The sequence below is a fragment of the Ursus arctos genome, unplaced genomic scaffold, assembly GCF_023065955.2.
Source record: "Ursus arctos isolate Adak ecotype North America unplaced genomic scaffold, UrsArc2.0 scaffold_3, whole genome shotgun sequence".
NCBI lineage: Eukaryota > Metazoa > Chordata > Mammalia > Carnivora > Ursidae > Ursus > Ursus arctos.
The window spans coordinates 86,953,015-86,976,021 of NW_026622985.1; the positions used below are offsets into that span (position 1 = coordinate 86,953,015).

At 43.8% G+C, this 23,007-nt stretch overlaps 1 protein-coding gene across 1 annotated transcript in view; it reads right to left on the minus strand.

Moving 5' to 3' along the window:
* Nucleotides 1–22,861, minus strand: part of DGKI (diacylglycerol kinase iota) — a 415,071-nt gene extending 392,210 nt beyond the window's left edge. The window contains exon 1 of the mRNA XM_026511631.4: nt 22,458–22,861. Coding sequence (XP_026367416.3) covers nt 22,458–22,861 — 404 coding nt within the window. The remainder of the gene's footprint in view (nt 1–22,457) is intronic.
* Nucleotides 22,862–23,007: the final 146 nt, after the last annotated feature.

The window sequence follows — 23,007 nt, forward strand, 5'->3', positions numbered from 1 at the left end:
GTCAGAGGAAATGAGATAAAGAGAAATAGAAGAAAAGGCAGAGGGTACAAAAGTCAGAGAATTTAAGAGATTTGCCAAGATCACCCAAAGAGATACACAGATTCCACATCCAGGGGCTCCAATCAGTCACAGCCCTGGAGGCACAAAGTCATTTCACCATCTGTACAACATCCCCCCTCCACCTGTTTCGCCTTTTTTCTCTGTACCAGAGCAGAGTTTCTGGTTTTGAGTGTAGTTTCTACCCATGGCTCTGCCACAGCTCTGGTGGCAATACTCAAATGTGAAAAGGGCTGTGAGAAGGGTGAACCTTCCAGGCCCTAGAAGAGCAGCTGATGAGGGCACTCAGGCAAACAGTTTAGTGGCTGAGTCTTCCATGCAAGACCGGTGGACAAATGCTCAAGAGGAATAGACACCTTCCCTTCTCCCATCAGTTGGACCTGCTATTCCACCAACCACCCCAACCTCATGACCTTCTAGCATACCAGCCCCAAGGACAGTGTCTGGGGATTGTGGGTCTTCCTGGCTGTCTCTCCATTGTCTGGGAAAACCCCATGACTGAGCATGGCCTCTCCTACTTGCAAGAAAAGCCAGCCAAGAAAACTAGCCAAGAGATTCGCCAGCTGGCAGCAGCTCCAGAGGTGTGGCTGTGTGAGCCTAGACCAATCTCCCAGCACTGTGCAAAGGCCTCCCGTTGCCAGGAATCAGTCTTTCCAGCCCACAGCCAGCCCGCAGGCAGCCTTCTCTGCAAGCGTCATAGCGATCTACCCCTCCCATGGGGCCTAGCCCAGGGAGAGCTGCCCCTCCCCAGTTACTGCCAATTTACACCTCATTAACAACAGCCTCTCCCCACTGACAGTCCCTCAGAAATCCCAGACCGAGCACCTCCTTGGTGCTAAATGAACTCTGGGTGTTTGGGGAGGATGGCATCTGAGCTGCTACAATGACAAACCTCAGGGCTTCCCAGAAAACCAGGAGAGCACAGGCTACAGACAGGAGACCGAGAACGTTGTGTCTGGCAAAGACCAGTGGCTCGAGTTTAGGCGGTACTAGAAATCAGACGGGTATTTTGAAACTTTAGCTGATGGCTACAAGGCTGATGGTGAACTGAATGAATGCAAGTGGATCGTGGCAAAATGCCTGAGGAAAGTGACAGGAGGGATCTCCTGTACATGACTGCTTGAAAAATGATGCAAAATTACCACTCCTTCCCATGTCACAGAGTTGGGACAGACAAAACGCCCCAAGGAAACTCCTTTAGATGAACTAACAACAGGATTGTCTATTCAAAAATTCTGAAAAATACACCATTTGTCAAATTTCCTATTGTTCTTACTGAGGAAGAACAGTAAGTAACTTCTCGTTCAGTGAGTTCACATACCTCTATCCCAGCTCCCTCTGGAAACTCCCACTAAAATGAAAGTAAAGGAAATAAGAGACCTAATTTCACATGAACAAAGAAAACAGTCAGGATTGCTAGCAAAAGGGATGGCAACAAGATTTTTGGAAGCTGGAGAGTGAACTGAGTAGAGGTGACTGAGTGCAGGCAGGACAGGAGATGCTGGAAATTAAGTATATCAAGGAGGGAGAAGCAAATGAGGGGCTCTGGATGAGAGGGTCCGGGCACAGCTGAAGGTGAGGCTGGGGAGGGGCCTGAAAGCAGGCCAAAGGCTTTACAGAGACTGCTTAGAGCCCCACCCTCTGAGCAGTCTGGTGGCTACTCCTGCCGCACACAGCCAGGAGGCTAGAGATTTAGTCCCTAAAGAGATCCAACCAGAGAGACTCAGAAACACCAGACACACCTGAGTTTGAGTCTGAGTGCCTCCACTGAGGGCAGAGAGATCAACCAAAAATCTATACACCGAAGAGTAAAAATTCCAGCTCCAGAGAAGTAACAGGTGTAAACCTCTTAAAAGGAAAGTAGAGCATTCTCCTCAGAGAACTGAACAGAACATTAATGTTTAGGATTTCCCCAATAAAACAAACTACATCCCCAACCAATCACGCCATAGTTAAGCTTAGTGGTCTCACAAGTCACGTGTGTGCACACCAAGCTTGCATGCAGCCTTTTGGGGCCTCTCTTAAATATGAATGGGTCATGAGACATTGGAATAGAAACCCCAACATGAAAAGGAGGTACTAATATGAAAAGAAAAATAATTTTTTTGAAAAAGAAAAGTTAATATAGGCCAAACAAAATGTCCAAAAATCATTAATATCCTTAGAGAAATAAAAGAAGATATTAAAGCCATGAAACAAGAATGGAGTACTATAAAAAAAAAAAAACAGAACTCTGGAAAATAAGAACTCTCAGAAATTACAAGTAGGATCACAAAAAATTAAAAATCCAATAAAAGGATGGAAAATACATGAGGAAATCCCCCAGAGGGCAGATAAAAGGAAAGGAGAACTTTTAATAGAAAAGAAAATTAGAGGAATATTCCAGTAGATACAAGTAGCTATAGAATATAAATTCCAGAGAAAACCAGTAGATAAAGTGGAAAATAATACCAGAAAATTGCTTAAAACCAGAAGTTTTCAGATTGAAGAGATCTAAAGAGTTCCCACACCAAGAATATATGCACCTATGCTAAGGCACATATTCTCTTTAACTATAAAGAGAAAAAAAAATTAAACCCATAGAGCATGGAAAAAAAAACCCAACAACACCAAAGTTACTGAGAACCAAGTGGAATTGAACTTCTCAACTGCAACTCTTAGAAGCAGAGCAGCAACCCAGAAACGCCCTCCCCACTCTGAGGTAAAATTATTTCCGATCTAGAACTCCATACCCTGAAAAACTCTTGATCAAGAGTGAGGGGGGAAAAAAAAGATATTCTCAGACATGAAAGGACTCAAAATATCTACGTCCTATGCACCCTGTCTGAGGAAGCCACCTCCTGGGAAACTCTCTCCAGTTGGTCATCTAAAAATATGATGGGGAAAAAAAAATAAAGAAGTAATAAAGAAATAAATAAAAATATGATGGGAAAAAAGCCTATCCAAGAATGTGGTGGGTCCTGGTGCTCTTGAAATCGTATGCTCCACCGAATGAGGCATAAACCAAAGAAGGAATCTAGGAAATTTAGAAAATGGGGAAGAAGGATCGCTGTGGTATCCACCAGCCCAGAAAGGGGGAGATGGGAGGGAACCAGGATAGCTGTCTACTCAGAAACCATAAAAGATGTATGGTTCTTTTAAGAAGTTTGTGGAAGAATTCAAAACTAGTCCAAGTAAAAATATATATTTTTAAATGAGTCCAATAATACAAAGAAGGAAATGTCTTCAGTAGCACACTGAGTGGCTCAGACATACATAAGATTTACAAAGTCAATAATAGAAGCATTTATGGACAACTTAAATAAAATTGTGATCTGAGCATACTGGAAAGATGAAAGAAGGAATGCATGCAGAGGGACAAAAGAGAACGAAATCCTCACCTTCTCACAGGAAACAATTGAGAGAGATTACAAAAACACATCATTTATAAATAGCAGTGTAGAATCCAGAAGAAACAGCTAACACGTCACAGCAGCTCTGGGGAAATGGGAGTATGGGAGAAACACAGAGAAGGGAATCACAGATTTGCTGCAAGCCTGTGTCAGTTAACTACAAACTATGCATTAAGCTCTACGTACATATTTACCTTAATTTAAATAAATGTTATATTTACAAATGAAAACAAAAGTTGGTTCTAGTTAACTATGAGCTAGGCAGCAAGTTACACTTACGTACTGCTTTTATTTAAGTAAATATGATATAAACTGAAACAAAAAGTTGGCTAACCCTCACATGCCTGCATTAGCACATCTCCAAAATGATGTGTACCACTGGCAAACCTACGCTCCAGAGCTGTCATGAAGAAATGTAATCACCCGAGACGTTCACCAGGTCTTCACATCATTCCATGGCAGATGGCACACACGTGATTTCGCGTGGCTGGAGTGCGGCAGTACCTTGCGTTTAGATAGGGTTTACAATCTATAGAGTGCGTACGTCATTCCGCGCAACCTCGACCATCATGCTGTGTAGTGGGTATCACCAGCTTAATTTTTCAGGTGAGGACAGTGGACTTCAGAGAGAGTGAGACCTATCCTAGGGTTAGCTAGTGACACACAAACAAGGTAACTCCATTTCTGAACACACACACACACGGTAGCAGTACTTTCCAACGGGGATAGACAAAGACACATTAACAGACTTATTTTCTAATTTTATTCATGCCTTTGTCAACCTAGGACAGTGAAGAATAAATATGTTTGAAAGAAAGCTATCAGGGAAAAATATTTGAGGGTCCCTTTTTTTTTTTCATTTAAAACAAAAGCGGTTTCCCTGAGTAACATGGAAAGGAAAAGTTCTGCATCTTACAGTTTACTATTATCAAATCCAATTATGGCATTGTTTGGTAGTCTCTATATTATTAACAAGTAGGTTTGTTGAAAGGTAAACAAAGAGAGTTTTCTAATCTTAATCCTTAAATTAGTTTGCAGGCTGTGTCCCCACAACAGTCAGGCCGTGTGGGCCTGTGGGCCCAAGACTAGCGCTATTCATCACTCTGGGTGGCCTTGTACCAAGCTCCTACTCCTTCCCGCATGTTTGATCTCCAAGTTGCTCTCTCTTCTACCCAATTTTGCTCTATTTTCCATTTATATGAGAAAAGTGATGAGTTTCCAGAACGCGGGGTGTGGGCCAGCTCTCAAGCCTTTTGCAATGCAATGTACATAATGCAGAGAATGAACTGGGCCTCGTCCTAATCCTTCAGGAGCAGGCATAAAAGCCGGGATACAGAATTGGTCACACTGACTTTCCACCACAATGCTGCACTCCATTTACTGAAGATTAGGTCTGAAAAGAGTATGCAGTTTGCAGCTGAAAGCAAATTTTTCCTGGCTGCAAAATTATCTGTATTTCTATTAACTGGTCCAGCCAATCCCTATTCATGTAATAGTGTTAGACAGTAACACAGTCCTCTGACAGTGAACAATGTTTAAGCTGCTCGGCTACTATTGTCTAATAAATTCAGAACACATATTTCTCTATTAATTTGTTCAATGCTTTCTAGGTATTGGAATCTAGAGGGGGGGAAAAAACTTTCCACTTCATTAACAAAATTTCAATGATGTGATTTGGGGAGTTTCTCCAAACAGATTAGAAAGAAACTTCCCAAGGAAGGTGGGTAGGGGGATGGGGTTTAAGGAGGGCACTCATTGTGATGAGCGCTGGGTATTATATGCAAGTGATGAATCACTAAATTCTACCCCTGAAACTAATATATATATATTACACTATCTGTTAACTAACTAGAATTTAAATAAAATCTTGAAAGAAAACAAAAGAAAGTTCCCAGCTCTAAGACACCCTAAACTCCCAAATTTTCTCTATGGTTTACCTGGTTAGAACTTAGGACAATGTTGTCTAGCTACAGTATTAACTAATGACATCAAATCTAACTGCTTATTTACATGACTTTATGTAAAAATGAGTTTCAGGTTCAGGCTCTGAATACATCTCACATTCTCCTTACTCGATCTTTCCCAGATTTTCATGGATTTGAGATTCATCCTCCTTCTTCTTGTTCTCCTTCCTCCTTCCTGTTGTCCCAGAGGCCTGAGAGGAGGATGGCTCTCAGTTACTGTGGCCACTGCTGAGAGAACAGGGATCTCCCTTCCCTCTTCATGCCCTGAGGGAGGGAAGGAGGGAGGGAGGGAAGCTCTTGTCCACTCTGGAAGGTTTCATGGCAGGGTAAGGAACACGTGCCACTTTCGCAGCAATGGCTTCTGCAGTAATAACAGTGTCTCCAGAAAGAGGAATTAGCAATGGATCTAGGAAGAACAAGGACTTTCCCACATTTGGGTCCAGAGCCTCAGCTCTCTGCCACCAAACCTCCAATGGCTCTCTGTTAACCACAAAATTCAAATCCTTCTGATGGCATTCAGGCTTTCTGTAATGAGCATTAAAGTTGCTTTTTTTGCCTCACCGTTCACTACGTACCTCCATGCTCAAAGCAAAATTATCCCACAATTCACATGGCTGCCCCAGCACACTATTAGTTTCCACCCCCCAAGTCCTTTCTCATACTGTCCCTCTGCCCGGCTTGTTTTCCATACCCGCCCTCCTTGTGCCCTCTCTCCTCTTGTTGGAATCCTACCAATCCTTCAAAGCCAATGTTTCAAGAAAACTCCCAAACAGAACTAACTTCTCTCCACCTCTTTGGTGTTTCTACAACCCAGAAATGATCACGTGCATCACTTTATGCCTACTGTTTACATTTTTTCAAGCTGCTGTCTAAGAGGTATAGAGTAAATATAACTCCTAGTAAAGATCCTCCATGTGTGGATTTCTAGGTAGTGGAGACTGCGGAAAGCTTTCATGCCAAAAAATTCAAATGGCTAATTTCAGGGGCTGTTGATAAGAGAGCAAAAGTAAATGGAATGTGTTCCAAAATTCTGCTTCTAGTTTGCCATTTGGAACCTAAAGGTACATTTCCTCCATTGAATCGGGGTTATGAACAAATTCACTTAGCTATCCTCTCTTCCATCTTGAAGGCATGCTTAACCATTATCTGCTCTAGAAGATCTTTTTCCATTCTTCTATCTGATATAGGTGCCCTTCCTCTGGGGTCCCCTGACCATCCCTGAATCTTCGTACTTATCACTCTATATTGTTACAGGTCAATTCCCTGCCTCTCCCTCACTAGACCATAAATTCTTGATAACAGAACTTCTTACATCTCTTTTATTTCTAGCACTTAGCATAGTATTTGGCACACAGTAGGCACCCAACACATTTTTTATTTGTTTCCCCAATAAGTTATAGTTTGAATCAACTTTAAGGTAGAGATCATATGTTAGTCAACTCTGGATTCCTCAGAAAGGGCTTGAACAAGCGCTTTATGCATACAACATGTGAGTTTTCTATAACTATTCCTATAAAACGGGTAAGTTTTCATCCAGGGAACTGCTCATGTTATAAAACATAGGTGAGAAAACCCAGTGATTCTCCCCTTGATGCCTTTTTTTTTTATACCTTTTCCTGATTTTCAATATCAAGACTTCAAAGAAAGCACTCGATGCGTGGGAGAGCCTCAGAGACCAGGGAGATTCATGTATTTCATTTCTCATGTTCTAAAGCTTCTCTTCTTTTCCATTTCTCATCATCCTCACAAATTATCTCACTCCCTTCAGCTGAGGATGCACATTACTCAGGTTATTTTTAGAATACCCTTGTGTGCAATATTGGCAGTTCAAAGCACCAGAGAGAATCCACACAAACACACAAGGATTCTCCTGGGGTTTTTGCTTTGTCCTTGAAGTTCTTTTCATAGTCTCCTAAGGTCTTGCCTGTAAGAACCAGGTGAGCCACATTAAAGGTTCAAGTCCATGCATTCACTTCCATGCCTCCTCGGTGAATTACAATAAATATTTATTGAAAGTGATGAGAACTAATGTTAAGAATAAAACAGAGCATAATAAGCAATTTCTGTGACACGGAACCTGAAGCTACACATTCTGTATTCCAAGTTCATACCCTGCATCTTGGACCATGCCCTTGCCAAATTTCAGGAATCTCCTGATGGAGATCTTCCCCCACCCTTCACTCTAACTCCAAATACAACAACTACAAGCTGGGTTAAGTATTCTTCATGGCAAGACAGCTGGTCTACCCAAAAGCCACAGAACTTGTTCCCTCCTGCACAGAGCTCTGTATATCTGGCAATTCACAGGAAGAGAAAGTTTCCAAAGAAAAGAGAGGACAAGTTTCCTGTCCTTACCTTTACAGAAATCAGTCACCACTCTAGTGAGGAGGGGAGGAACACATGACAAGCAAAATGATGGAGAACACCAAGAATGACTTTCCTCTTTTCCCTGTCTTCAATGCTCTCCTCTTCCTACTTATACCTCTGAGGTATAACTTCATAATTAGAGAACTAGACTTCTTAATTCAAGAACTGTATCATTCAATGTTGTCATTTAAGGATGACTGGCTAGAGGTTTCTAGGGGTTTGATAAATTAGTGTCTTGACGCTAATCTCTCAAAGCAGCACTGTTCAATAGACCTGTCTTCGGTGATGAAAATGGTTTGTATCTGTGCTGTTCAATATGGTGCCTACTAGTCACCTTGGCTATTAAGCACTTAATATGTGGCTAGTGTGACTGAGGAATTGGATTTCAAATTTAATGTATGCAATTTCTTCTGATAGGCACATGTGGCTAGTGTCTACTATATTGGGCAGCCCTCTCATCTAAAACAGTAACATGCTATCCTCTGGACAAATAAGTAATCTTTTTGGCCACCCAATATAGGTGTAGTCAAAGCACAGATGGATTTCTTTATAAGCTCTGTGTCAAAGCACTAAAAGAAAGTTCACCAGGGGCGCCTGGGTGGCTGAGTCAGTTAAGCCTCTGCCTTGGGCTCAGGTCATGATCCCAGGGTCCTCGGATCAAGCCCCATGTCAGGCTCTCTGCTCAGCGGGAAGCCTGCTTCTCCCCCTCCCTCTGCCTCTCCCCCTGCTTGTGCTTTCTCTCTCTCTCTGTCAAATAAACAAATAAAATCTCAAAAAAAAAAAAAAAAAAAAAGTTCACCAAAACCTCACAGACAAATAGCTTAAGCCAGTTTTAGAAGGATTGACCACAGGCATTTCTCCATCAGCAGCAGGGTCAAGGGGAGGGCGATGTGGGCATAAGTCTGAAAAATAGAGATTATAGTAAATAGTTCTTAAGAGAGAGCTTGACATTTCTTATTTAGGAAAGAAGAGAGAAAGGGACTGAAGGAGGGAGGAGGGAGGGAGGGAGAAAAGGGAAAGGAATCTTGAATATTCTACAAGTGCTTGGTGTCTGAAATAAATATAAAACATGCCAAATAAACATTTAGCCAAACTGAAATGACAAACCTTAAGTGAAATGGCTGCAAACTAAGCTAGGCATTGGAAATTTCATCAGTAATTTGTCGAATTGGCAACCTAGATATTTGGCTTTTGGAACAAGTTTAACAGCAATTGGCCTGAACCCATGCTAATCCATACACTCATGGCAGCCAATGGCCACAGCAAGGGAACTAAGTCCCTAGAGCCGTACCTGTATACACACAGGTTGTGCCCTGCAGTAGGACACCCAGAGGAGGGGGGCAGGTGGAGACTGAAACTCACACTGAGTGCCAGCCACCACAGGCTAGATCCTGGCTCTGGGGCTGACCCAGCTCAGGAGTAAAGGAGGATTTTTATTAACTTGTCACTTAGACTTGGAACCTGTTTCTAATTCGAACAAAGACACCACATGTGATAGTGGTGATCCTGATTAGACCACACTTTTAGTTTACTGCTCAATTCTTATGAAGAAAGCCATGGATAAACCAGGGTGCTGTCCAATTAGGGACAGACAGAACAGTGGCTTTGCAATCACCTTTAGATAAGGGATTAACTGAAAAATAAAGGCGGAGATGGTTTAGTCTAAGGAAACAGAAATATGATACCTGACTTCACATACTTGAAGACCTATCATATAGAAAAAAAGGGGAGGGTTAATCTGAATAGCCCTAGAAATGCAAATGTAATGCCAATAGGCAAAAAATAAAGGAGTTGGGTTTAGCCTCAACGTGGAGGCAGCATGGTATCATGGGGGAAAATGTAAGCCTTGAGTGACTTAGAACTAAGTCTGAATCCTGATCCCATCAACTAATACCTCTTTGACTTGAAGCAAACTACTTCCCTCTGTGAGATTCAGTGTCCTCATTTGTAAAGTAGAAATAACTAATTCAGGCAGTTGTTGTGATAATTAAATAAGAAAGCAACAAAACAGGAGGCACAAAGTACCTAAGTCATGCTAAATATTCATTAAATGGTAATACTTTATTTTTCCCTATAATAAAAACTTTATAACAATTAGACGTAACACAGTATATGACTCTCCCTAATGTAGCCAAGAACTCCTGCTGTGGAATACAGTCACCAGCCTCTGCTGGTGGACCATTTGCCAATGACACTTTATCAATTAGGTTTTTGTTTTTGTTTTAACTTAAAGAGGAAGTTCATTGGGAAGATGTTGGATAGTTCATAATTAATCGAAAGACTGGGGGATCCATGCTTGGAATAGACAGCAGCAAGGGCAGCAGGAATTGTCCTACCAGGGTACTGCTAATGGATATGAACAAACTGGCACTCCCTTTGACAGCTTTTAAGAGGTCAAATCCAAAAGAGTCTGAATGTCCAGACTCAGGTCATATGCCCTAAGATAGTATCAGTGCAGTAAGAGGAAGCCAGCCATGACATCTTCCAAAGACCTCATTGGCCTCCATGGTGCAGAGCCAGGCAGCTTGACGTACAGTCCCACAAGACTGTACACAACAGGAGAGAGGTGGTTCCCAAGAGGAAAACAGGGCATATCTATACATTTATACTGGGATATACTGGGATATAGCACATGGCAATGTTTAAGTGCACTGCCCAAGGAGTTCTCCTGACATTCAGATCCTGGCTCTGTTGCTTGATAGCTGTGAGGTCCTGAGATGGTACTTCATCACCCTGTGCCTCAGTTTCCTCTTCTGTAAAACGCTAAATAGTATTAGCACCTCCCTCATAAAGTCATTGTGAGAATTAACTGGAATAAAGTATGCAAATCACTTAGCGCAGTTCCCGGCACATATAATAAGACTTCAATAAATGTTGTTGTTGTTGTTACTGGTAACATACTATTATAAATACTGGTTACTATTAATAATGCTGAGGATACACCACTGAGCACCACGGAAGTGCTTTTTCTGAAAGACATGGAGGCTCTTACTCCTCTGTGGCTTCATGGCAGGAGAGAAGTCAATGATTCCAGTCCTCTCCTTTCCACACCTCTTGACTTGATTTCTCCATGCAGGTTTCCTATAACACCAGAACTGCTTCACTAAAGCCGTTTTAAGTAACTGTAAAAAGTGCACCATGAAATATATGAGAAGCACTAATTGCTGGAGAGATGCTAAAAACAACTATACTAATGACCCCACACCACAGTGGGAGTAACTGTTCGCCATTTGTGGATTCATCCATGTATTATTTCTTCTGAACATTACTTCTAGTTCCTGGAAGAGGTACTTTGCCATAAATGGGAGGGCAATTTACTGGAAGTTAAAGACCAGCTTCCAAGCATCCCATCTGCTCCCGGAAAGAGGTATTTTCTCTCAAATGGCCTGGGGAGGGGACTGAGGGATGGTGGTGTGCAGCGCCCTCTTAGAAAACAGCAAAGTTTGCTCCCTTCACAACTCTCATGAAGCAGTTCACTAAAGAAAGTATATTTGTCTTGATACACATACATTTCACAACAGTCTATATAAGCTAGAGCAGAAATGACAGAAATGCCTGGAAAAGCAGGGTCATGGGCTTCCACGCACACGATCATGCAGCTTTCAAAATTAATGAGAGTGCAATCAGAAAAAAAATACCACCTGACAGCTCTGTAATTGGACCATCTCCTCTTCTACACACATAACTAGAGAAGAATCACACACAGCCATGTCTTAGAAACATGCCTTCCTCTATACTCATATGCTTTTTGCTGATAAAACTAAACTCCAAGACTTATGTTAGCGTGTACCGTCTTTTCTTTTATCTTCATTTTTAAGCGCCTTCAGTTGCCAGCAAAATCTCAATACAATGAAATCTTGTCCATGATCCAACTCCTTGCTGCAACCAAATTATATTCTATATGTCATGTTACTTCAAAAACTTAGAATTCTAAATTATCCAGAACATTCCATGGAGACGTTCTCAGTGAATGTCAAATACGACCTCAAAAGCATACCTGTTTGGCAGTCGTGTTTTCTGGAGACACTTCCAAATCCTTAAAAGTGCAAGGAGCTTGTGCGTGCTGCGCAATCTTGGCCACAAACCACGGGAGTTTGGTGCTTAGGTAATTAGCTACATGGCATTTTCTCCACATATTCAGCAAATGTGTCGAGGTGCCCACTTCTCCCCCTAAAATCCCGGAGCCACAGGAGCACATGTTATGTGGAGACGTGAGACGCGGTTGCTGTAAAAATGAAATGCTATTCTTGGAATACCTATGTCATGACTCGAACTGAATCTCCTTTACAATGAAATGGCTGCCGCTTAGCAACTAAATGCAAAGGAAGAGCCTGCATATTTCTCTCTCTCTCTCTTTTTTTTTTTTCCCCACCCAGAAGGAGGATTAAACATAAACCATCCCGCTGGTGGTTTCACGTTTTGAATGTACAGAAAGAGTAAATGAGGTTGACCATGAGGTCATCCTCCTTGTCAATGCGATATGGATTTGATATGCCGGCCAGTGACTGATTCCAACTTTGTCCGTCGTGACTGACAACGGAGATAAATTCAAGTAAATAAAATTAACAAAAGGGAGATGTTGCTATGGACCCTCCCAGAGAGCGAAGCACGGTAAGCAGCGCCCCAAAGTGAAAAGAACATGGGAGTTCACATCCAAAAGCTAGCCTAAGCCTGGCAGGGCCCCTTAATGGCTCGTGGCTTTGGGATACTCACTCAGTGGTCATGCCAGTTTCCTGAAATGTACAACGGCTACGGAACCTACCCCACCTGTTGCTTAAGATCGTTCTGACGGTAAAATTAGATCAAGTACATGAAAGCAGTTTATAAATGGTAAAGCCCGAAAAGCGCCACACACATTTTTATTATAAGTACTTATATTTAGTCAGTATTAACAGTGCAAGAAATCTCCAGAAATCTGTCTTTAAAAAAAAAAAAAAATCCCTTAGATTTTGTTATAATTCCACACTGGCTCATAGAAAGCTTCTGTTTTAATCTTTAAATAGCTTTGTCGTTTATTTTTGAACTAGAGATTTATTTTGCTAAGAAATTCTGAAGGTTTTCTTCAAATGGGAAAGAATGACTCAGGTTTTTAAAATCATGCTTTGGAACTTTCTAGGTGACTCTAACAGCACACATGCATATACTTATGAATTCTGGAGGGTGTAGTTCTGAATAAACTTATACTGCAAGTACTTTCTGCCTGAAGAGGCCCTCCAGTCAAAGGTGAAGACTCAACTCTCCTAAGAATACTTATAAAAAAAAAAAAAATCAAATAATGCTTACTGTGCTATTTCAACCACATAAAGTACACATAAATCAGTGCTAACTTCTTCACTGGACCCCAAGCCATTGTACTGTTAACCACTCCCGTCAAGTCCCACTCTGCTTCCAAAAAATCACAAGGTCTTGTACTGGAAGTAGAATTTAAAGGAGGGGGCACGTCCTGGGCTGTAACCCCTGCAAATCATTTCCCCGCCCCAGGAACCTGGGTTTATTCCCCCATCTCAGGCAATGGAAAATTCATATAGTTGTAGAAAGAGCCACCAAGGAAAGCTCGATCCCGGCCCACCTACAGTTGCTGGTAGCACGGAGCTCTTCACAGGGCTGAGTCCATGCCTGGACAAGGAAGGAATTCTTGCTCTGTCGGCCAATCAACCTGTCTCTCTGTCCTGTGGCAGGACTGGCTGGACTCACCAAAATGAGGGGCCCACAAGTCTCTCCTCCCAGGGGATGTTAGTCTGATAAACCATCAGATGGTGAAAATAGGGCTATTGGCACACGGGCAGTGGGAAAGGTTGAAAGAAGAACTAGAGTGAAAAGCTGCATTAGGAAAGTGATAGGCAAATAGGGGCAAGGATCTTAACTCTGCCATTTCACTAGCTTGGTGACCTCAGGCCACTTGCTCAAACGCTAAGCTTCAATACTCTTGTCTGTAAAATGGAAGTAATAATAGTCCCGACTTCAATGAGGCTTAAATGAAATATTATCTATAAAATGTTTAGCAGCTCTTGGCACAGAGTAAACACTTAATAAAATCAGTACCTTATACTGACTAATAGTCACAAGTAGGTAGTTAAGTAAATTAACACTTGCAGTCCAAGTCTGAACCCTAAAAAGAGCTTGTTTCTTCTCTTACCTGTGCTGCACAAAAACTTTGCAAGTCTGTGAGCTGTCCTCACTGCCTCGGGGGAGGTCTGTCAGAGGCCACCGGGAAGGACAGGGACAAGTGGTATCTGCTGGTTTGGAAGTCATTGTGAGAAAAGGCAGGGTAGACCAGGAAGGCTCAGCGGCCCCATGGGTGTTCACTCTGCCAGGGAAGATCACGCTGTAAGGCTTCTGGGGTTCAAGGTTTTTCCACTTCCTGTCTTACTTTAGATGCTGAGGACAGTGCTTCAATTGGAGAGAGACAAAAATATGCCATAGCTTAGTCTTTGCATGGAGAGGGGGCCAATTTAAAAGGAAGAAACTGTTTTAAATCAGGCTCTTTTCTCAAAAACCCCTACAGGGAATGCTCTCTGTCTGAGAGAGATTGCCTCAAAACTGGTTATATACGTAAGGACAGTGATGAGAACACAGTCCTTTCAGTTTGAAGAAGGCTCCAGAAGTTTGTCTCAAAAGTGATATGTGGAACCCTTTCCAACTGCTTCTACATAAGCTTATATAAAGCCCCCTTTCATCTTTAAACAAATTGCTTTCAAGTGTTTTTAAAACAAAAATGTATTTTTCCATAGGATTTTTGACATCTTTCTGATATACAAAGGGATGACACATTTTTAAAAATATACTTTGGACTTTTCAAGGAGTCTTTTTTCTGGCTATTTCCTGAAAATCTACATGATACACAAAAGCAACCAAACTGCCTTTCCTTTGCCTTTTGTAGAAAAAAAAAAAAATTAACTTCCTCAGTACTTACTCCACAGTTCTGAGCCAGCTTTATTTGTTCAACAAATATTTAATAATCACCTACAATTTTAAAAAGTAAATTCTGTGGTTTGGCCTGCTTGGGAAAACAGACAGAACATCCCAGAAGCCTAAGCCTTCCATTTCTAAAATAATCCAGGACAGGTAGCATCTGGGAAGCTTTCTCTCTGATGGCCAGGACAGGGCGGCTGGCCATTGTCTGGCCACACAAAGCAGACACCATCGAGCCAGGCTAGAAGAGACATAACCTCTGTCCCTGGTGACAACTCTATTTCTAGGACCTCTGTCTTTATCTACTTATCTATTCCTGACACTTGAAGCTCTCAGACCCCTGTTACCCAATCCTCCATGTCCGGCTTCCTGCTCCTAAATGACCGGTTTGGGAGTGTGGGCCCCTGTGGCTCTGCACACTCACCTTGCCCATCTTCTCTGACCTTGGCTTCCTGCCCGCTCCAATTCCCACAGCACTCAGAGGCGGCGTGATCCCCTTCACGCCCTCTGGTAAGAGTCAACTCATTTTTAATAAGTTGTGAAAGGAAACGTACATATTCTATACCTCAGTAAATGCCAAAACCTATAAACTAAATTTCCTAAGTATCAGGCTATCTTATTTTCATATTATCTGAATAATTTTATTGGTAGTGACTGAAATTTGACTACTGTTCAACATTTTGAAGAATAATAAGCAAATCTCCTTAATTGGACTTAAGTATGAAAGACACCACTCTAACACACACTCACAGCTTACTTTGTGACAGGGAGCATTATGAGTCTTAACCTTCCAACAATCCCACCAGCTGGGGTATTCCTATCACTACAATTGTATAGATGAAGAAATTAAGGCACAGAGAGATTAAGTACCTTGCCTGAGGTCACACAGCAGGCAGAGACAGATAGAGAACTGAACCCCGGTGGTAGGGCTCTAGAACCAGGGCTATTCCACCTGTCTCTCATGACATTGAAGAGTAAGAACAATGAGATTTGGTTGCAGTTTAATTCTTACTGTTTTAAGCTTTGATTGTTTCCCCATTCCATTCAGCAAGTCAGACCATTAATGTTATAGCTTATATCAACATTGGTTCTTATCAGAGCATCATTTATGAATCCAAAAATCTAACAGCAAATCTCCACTTAAGCAAAATGCGGGAAGGTTAAGGACTACAGAAGTCCCTGTCAGAAAGCTGTTGCCTTCAAAAAACAGTGTTTGCTCCATTTCCAAGGCTCTTACAAAACCTCAGGGCTGGAAGGAAAGACCATGAAAATTCATCTGCAAAGGGCCTTCTTCCCCCTTTTACCCAAGCACGGTCCCCTCCCTCAGCCAGTGCACACACACCTGATGATCTGATTTTCTCTAGAAGACCAGAGCAGTGCTTGTGTCCCCTCCCTTTGAACTCTGAGGGTGCCAGGTCATTCACGTGCTCTAAATGTACGTGAATAAAAAGTAGCTGGCACTTTTTTGAAGGATTTGTTATTGAGTGAGTGAAAAACAAAACAAAAGCTAAGAGTCACTAAGTCAACAAAGGAATTCTTCCTAAAATAACTTTTCCACCCAAGGTGGAAAATCAGGTGAGCCGCAAGGGCAGAGTGAGGGAATACGGCAGGGGGGCCGCTGGTGTCACAACCTGGGGCTGGCCGGAGAGCAGTCAGGACAGAGTCCAGAAACGTGGGGTAGCCGTCTCTCTGGCGTTCTAAGTTCTAATCACAGATAAAGAAGTCCACAGAAAAATTCCCCGAGGAGGAAATCAATGATGCCCCCTTGGAAAGGGATGAGACAGACAGAAAGAGAGCCAGGGAGCTAATTAGTGCTACTCCGAAGGCAAATTAAGGCCTTTTCTTTGACACGCCGCAAATAGCTGGTTAAGTAAGAGCTCGGCCACCCCTCTCCAGGCTCCACCAGTGGGCTGAACGGCTGACGCAGGTACTCACACAGGAAGCTGTAAACAGAAACACAGTTCTGGGCTGTTGGACAACGTGTAAATGAGAAAAAGGCAAACCTTTCTTTCAGTAGAAAGGAAAATCACGACTGAGATGGACAAGGAATGGTAAGAGTAGTGGTTTATTTAAAGAAGGCAATTAAATTCCCTCATCCAATAAATATTTATCCAACACCTCCTGAGTAGTAAGAACAGGACTCAGAGAGTCAAATGGGAAGGTGCGATCTGCATCTTCAAAGGAGCTAACAACCTAGCGGGGAATAATAATAATTGGAAAAGTTAACTCTGTGCAAGGTGCTGTGCAGAGTCCTTTGCATAAAGTAACTCAGGCAATTCTCATCACAAACCTCGAAGGTAGGTATTAGGATTACCCCATTTTAGAGAGGAATATGACGAGCCTAAAAGGGGTCATATAACATGCCCAAGACCAGCTAGAAGGCACTGGGTTCAAATCCTAGTCTAATTTCCACAGCAGAAAATTATAATGAAGTCTGAACCCAGCTTTCTGAAAGTGCCACATGAGGACATGGGAAGACCCACCACCTATCACAAAAAGTGGACACTTAGGAGCTTAATCCTCAAGAGGAGTTTGCCTGGTGAACAAGCCAGAGACGAATTATGGGGGCATTATGTGCAAGCAGACATAACTTGGCATTTTAATTTCTTTAACCTTCTTCTACATTGCATGCGTTTGCTCTTGCAATAGGCATAACATTCCAACCAGTCCAAACAATTCCAACAGTTCAAATAGTTCCAGCCAGTTCAAACAATTTGAAATTAGTCCATTTTTATAGTTATTTCATCCAAATTAAATTTCAAAGAAAAAAAGAAAAGAAACCTGCAGCTTAGACTTTCTCTCCTTACCTTTGTCCCTCGGTTATCCACCATTAATGGGGAGTAACTACTGTCCTAAAACTAAAATTATGGGGTTTCAGAAAAAGTAATTAGGATCAGTGTTATCAACGTAAACCCAAGTAAGAAAGTAAATGTCATGTCAACATCTAGGCAATGGTCCTTCCAGATACTTCCAGTTTCACACAGTGAATGCCTCTGAGCCCACTCCAAGAACAACTCAGGGTTGCCGAAAGGATGTGCATCCCAGAGCCCAGCCCAGTCAGGCAGGGAAGGTGCAGCTAGCCTGGGCCCTTGCTGGGAGTCCTCATTTTCTCATCTTAGAGAGTGAAATGTTGCAAAGAGCTAGCTCTAGTCTAATTTAATTTGACCCTATGAGGCAATGCTGTTGTTGCCACAACAGAAATGAACACCCGCAAAACTCCCTTCAACTCCTCCTCCCCCTGATGCCACGGGGTCCAATGCTGTCACTCTCCCATGTAAAAACCAAGCCTCTGAAAGACCAACTAGAGCAGATTAAGTACTCTGGACGATAGTTCAAGCTCAATCTTGCCCACTCAGTGTCCTGATTGAGGAAGTCCACATTCAGCCAAGTCCTTAAGTAAATATTGAGGAAGGAAACATCAAATTAGAACCAAAGTTTCCATCTGATCCTGAAGGTTCTAAATAGTGAACAAATGCATAAAACATAAAATAAATAAAATTGATGTACAAAGGAGGATGCCGCACACTGATACCCAGGAGAAGAAAAGGTCCCCCCCACATGACTGATTCTCGTGCGAGGAAGAGGAGTGTTCATGCGGTCCTATTTGGCTTTCTACATCCCACTGGTCTTTCTTATAATCACATAATCTTGCTTTGCAGGACAAAACAAAAATGGAAATACTATAGAACAAATCGTTTTTTACGGGGTTGTCTAACCTAAGGACTTTAATCCTTCCTGCCGGCTCCTTCTATCGTATACCAAAATCTCCCTGTAAGGAGAGTTTGGCAGTTCCATTCTGGTGCACAAGTAGAGAAGCTGAAGCATACCATCAACATCTTAGAGGTAATGGTATTTGCCCAGGCCTTCTTACCAGTGAAATCACACCTCATCGTTTATTTTGGGCTGCTCAAGGAGGTTCACATAGGCCAGTTCTTCACCGGATCTAGGTTCACCTACACAAAATCTGTGTAATTTTTATTCAAAGGCATATGAAACTCTAACAGGGGTATCTTCATAATGATGGCAGGTGTCATGTAGGTGGTCTTGTTCTAAGAAGCAAAACCAATATACGTTTTGGTGATCATGGATTTATATTCATTTTTATTTCTGAAATAGTGGAGAGATTCCTTAAAATTATATAGCCAAAGGGATATGATCCAATGTGTGTAAGAGACAATATATAATGACCTGTGGCATATTACAGAGAAGGTGAAAGAACAGCTCACACTGCACGCACACACACACACACACACACACACACACATGCCCTTAAACACATGTGGAGAGACTTTGAACCTGCAATGAATGTTTAGGGAAGCAGAACGTGGTCTAAAGAGACAGCCCTTTAGAGTCAGATCTGGGTTTCCATTCTGCCTCCTATCCAAGCTCTCTACCTCAAGTTCATTGTCTATAAAATAGAAAGAACCATAATCACACCACGGGACTATCATGACAAGTAAATAGGATGGCATATGCCATAGTACTTCACTGCAGTGCCTGGTACACAGGAGACAATAAATACCAGCTACCCTCTCCTTCCCCTCCCCTGTGTATTTCTGAAAGCCTTTTTTTTTTTTTTTTTTTTTTTTTTTTTACTAACTTAAATGGGAATTACAGCAGTTAAAAAAAAAAAAACAGTTCCTACACATTATATAGTCTTTGGCACATATGTATCATGTCGCAGAACCATAATTTGCAAAGAAAAAGGAAGTAGTAATTTTAAGAGAAAAGTACCAGCTCACTTGCACTCCCTTCTAAAACCTTTAGCTTTACAGTCTACAGAGACTATTTGCTCTAGGGGAGCAGAATCTGACATAAAGGAAAATTCCTCATGGGAAAAATGGTTCCCCAAAAAAAAAAAAAAAAAGCCAAGAAAGAAAAGATAATGAGGGGAAATCTAGGGGTATATAAAGGAGTTTATTTTACTTAACAAAGTAAAAGTCAAGCAAAATGAATAATCTGCCTCCAGAAATGGTTATTTAAAGGCTTTTTGTAAAGGGCTCCAGTTCCTAAAAAGACAGGAGTCACTGCATATGCCCACCCACTCCTCATTTATTTTTAAAATCTAGCTTATATGTTCCTTAGCAACAGAAGGAGCAGATGAGACCCCCCTACACACACGCACACGCACACCCTCTCCCAAAGCCCCCTTCTTCTTTCCTGTCAAGTGTCATTCTGCAAATACCCATGTTCTGCAAAAGATATTTTTTACCTACCTGCACATCTCCTCTTCCCCACCTCAAACGACCCCCCTTCCACAAGCACCCATACTTCACTCACCAAGCGAACCGCTTTGCTCAGACTCCATCCTGTGAGGTATTCCCAACCTCTCTCCACGAACTCCCACCAGGCACTGTCCTTGGGCACCCCCAGAAGTGAGGCGGCGTGGTCCTCCCTGAGGAGCCAATGCCCAACTCCAGCCAGAGCTGTCCTTTCCTCCCAGACCACTTACTAACCCACCGGCAAAATGGTCAAGGCGCAGCTACGTCTGAATCCAGCTGGAATGGCGGCCATGGCGAGTGCGGAGGCCATTCACCATGCCTCTAAAAAAAATAGTAATGAAAATGGAGACACTCTGCGTGTTACCCGGGGTAAACATGCGCCAGGTGAAATCACTTATTTTTCACTCGCTTCCCTCTGACTTTGGGACCACCTGGCCTTGTTTGGCTGGGCACTGCTTATGAGCTCAAAGATCAATTGTTCAGCCTTGGGGGGAAAACAGGGCAGCAATCCTCAGATATTAACGTGCTTAAGCATTGCCTGAGGAGGCTGTTAAAAACTCCCACCCACAGACTGATTTTGCAAGTCTGGGGTGGCAGGCAGTTTTAACCAGCCACCTGAGGTGAGGCTGAGGCAGGTGATTCCCTGAATTGGAGATTGTAAAGCTTTATTTAAAAGGGAATGTTCACAAAGTGGGATCCACCTCTCTGGATCGTAAGGCAAATGCAGTATTATTATTCCTTTATTTTAAAAATGCCGTGTCCATGTCTACGTTTGTGTGTGCACACACTTACACAGGCATGTGCGAGCGTGCAATCCAGAAAGCCCTGTCCCGCTCACACGGTACCCGGGTCCAGGAGACAGGCTCAGAGGATAACCCCTGCCAAGAGGCAAGCTGAAATGATCTCCCTTGCAAACCCTTGCTTTGCGGCCCTACCTGGTGTAGTGAGGAGTCTGATGAATACCAGGAGCGCAGGAGAGTTTCTCAGCTCAGGAGCCCAGACCCAAAATGCACTCAATGTAATCAACCCCCCAACTCACAGTTCCTAAATTAGGCTGAATGTAGTCCCTGTTCCCCGAAGGGCCAGGTAGGCCATCATTACTAGGAAGTAGAACTGCCTGTGTCCTAGCGTACCTCCCTAGAGCTACCCCACTCTCCAGCACCTGTCTATTTTTAGAAACCAAAAAATATAAAGATTCATTTGATCCTGATCTATGTGAGTAAAAGAGCAAGTCAAGTGGGAAACTCCCTCAATGCACAGTGAACAAAATGCACGCGAGGGACGCGGGAGCTACACCCTCACCGGGAAGACCGTTTCCGAGTCATCGGAAGCCAACCGACACTTAGACACAGAGCACATGCCCTTGTGCCTGGGGCCTCCTGTCCAGGCAATGCCTGCGGGGATCCCAATGATTCACGCACATGCCCCCATAAATACAACACACACCCTCACAAACCCACACACCTCTGTCATCTGCTTTTGCTTACATAACAGCACATGGTGTGGCAGGCTTAATACTTTATATGGGTTTCTGGAAAGGACTGCTGGCTCAAGGGAGTAGGGTCACAATAATGTTTTTACTGACCCCTTTTCAAGAAATGCTCAAAGCCCTAGCAAGTGCAAATTTTTGTAATTCTATGCTTATGTATGATCCTGACTTTAAAACTAATAAAACAGTAAGGATAGTCTCTGAAACTCTGAACCTCTCCAAATCTTTATCCTTGCCTGGGGATGGGGGTGGGGAGGTGCAGCGGAGAACCTACTGAATCCTCATTTCTCATTTTTAGATCCTGAGACAATGTGGGGTAATCTTTTATCATAATTTGGTGGCCATTTATCCTACACTGTCCTTGTCTCACAAACGCATCCATGGTCCCATTCTCGCACTCACCCCTGGCTTGCCAGTGGGTTCCCCACCTCCTCCTGCTGGGTATAGCCAGGGGAGGGGGAGAGAGCACATGTACAGGTAACCCCCTAACCAGCTGGGTATCTACAGACTTAGATGCACATCGACCCTTCCTTCATGGGAGATTTCGGTGCAGGGCCAAGTTCCCTAAGGGTTTCTCTTCAGTACAGTCCTGTTCTAGCCTGCCTGTACGGCGATCTCAACTACCAAGTTAGTGCCAAAGGTTCATCCAAGGAAATCTAGAATGTAGGGGGAGTGGTTTATAGATGACACCGGCTTAGGGACAACTTTGAAGACTTCTCTCAAGAAAACGAGGCATCTCCATCTGTGTCTGCACCCTCCCCCCCTTTCCGGCGCACACGCGAATTTTCCTTGTTGTTCTGACCTCAGGGACCCAGTCCTCTGTCCTGTTCCAGAGGGAAAGCGGGCGCTCCTAGCTTCCCTCCAGCCCAGAATGCTGGGATGAGAAGAGACTACATCTCCCCACAAGGGGGAGAGAGGAAGAGAGAGAAAAAGAGACAGCGAGCCAGAGAGCCAGGTGCCCCCAACTCCGGGGAAGCGCCTCTGTGAGGGACAAGAGCGGGTCTCAGCCCCGCGGCGGCACCTGTCTCCCCGCCGCCTCGGCTCGCGCGCCTACCTGTAAGAGACCTGCTTCCGGAAAGTTAAGTTCCTCAGCTTCTCCTCCAGCGCCTCGTCCTTCTCCTTCGGGCCGGCGGCCGCGGGCTCTTCCAGGGCAGCGGCCCCCACCGCCGCCGCTGCCCCCGCGCCCCGCGGGTCCGCGCCGCCCTCGGCGCCCAGGCAGCAGCTCCCGGCGCCGCTTCCGCCGCTGCTGCTGCCGCCCGTCGCCCCCTTCTCCTCTCCCGCCGAGGAGCTGGGGTTCATGGCGACCGCTCCGGCGGCCGCGGAGGGAGCCGAGGCGGCGGCGCTGCAGAGGCCGGGCCGGCTGACGGCGCGGGCGGCGGCCGCCACTGCAGGAGAGCGAGCAGGTCCGCGCGCCGCTGGCAGGGGCAGCAAATGGCAGCCCCTTCCCGCAGCATCCATCCGCGGCTGCACCGCACCGGAGCATTGTGGGAAACTCCGTGCCTCCACTCCCCCTCCCCGACCAATCAGAGGCTATCTCCCTCCGCCCCCCTCTGCCTCCCCTCTGCCAACCCGCGCCCTCCGGCCCCCCTGGCCTTTTCCTAAAT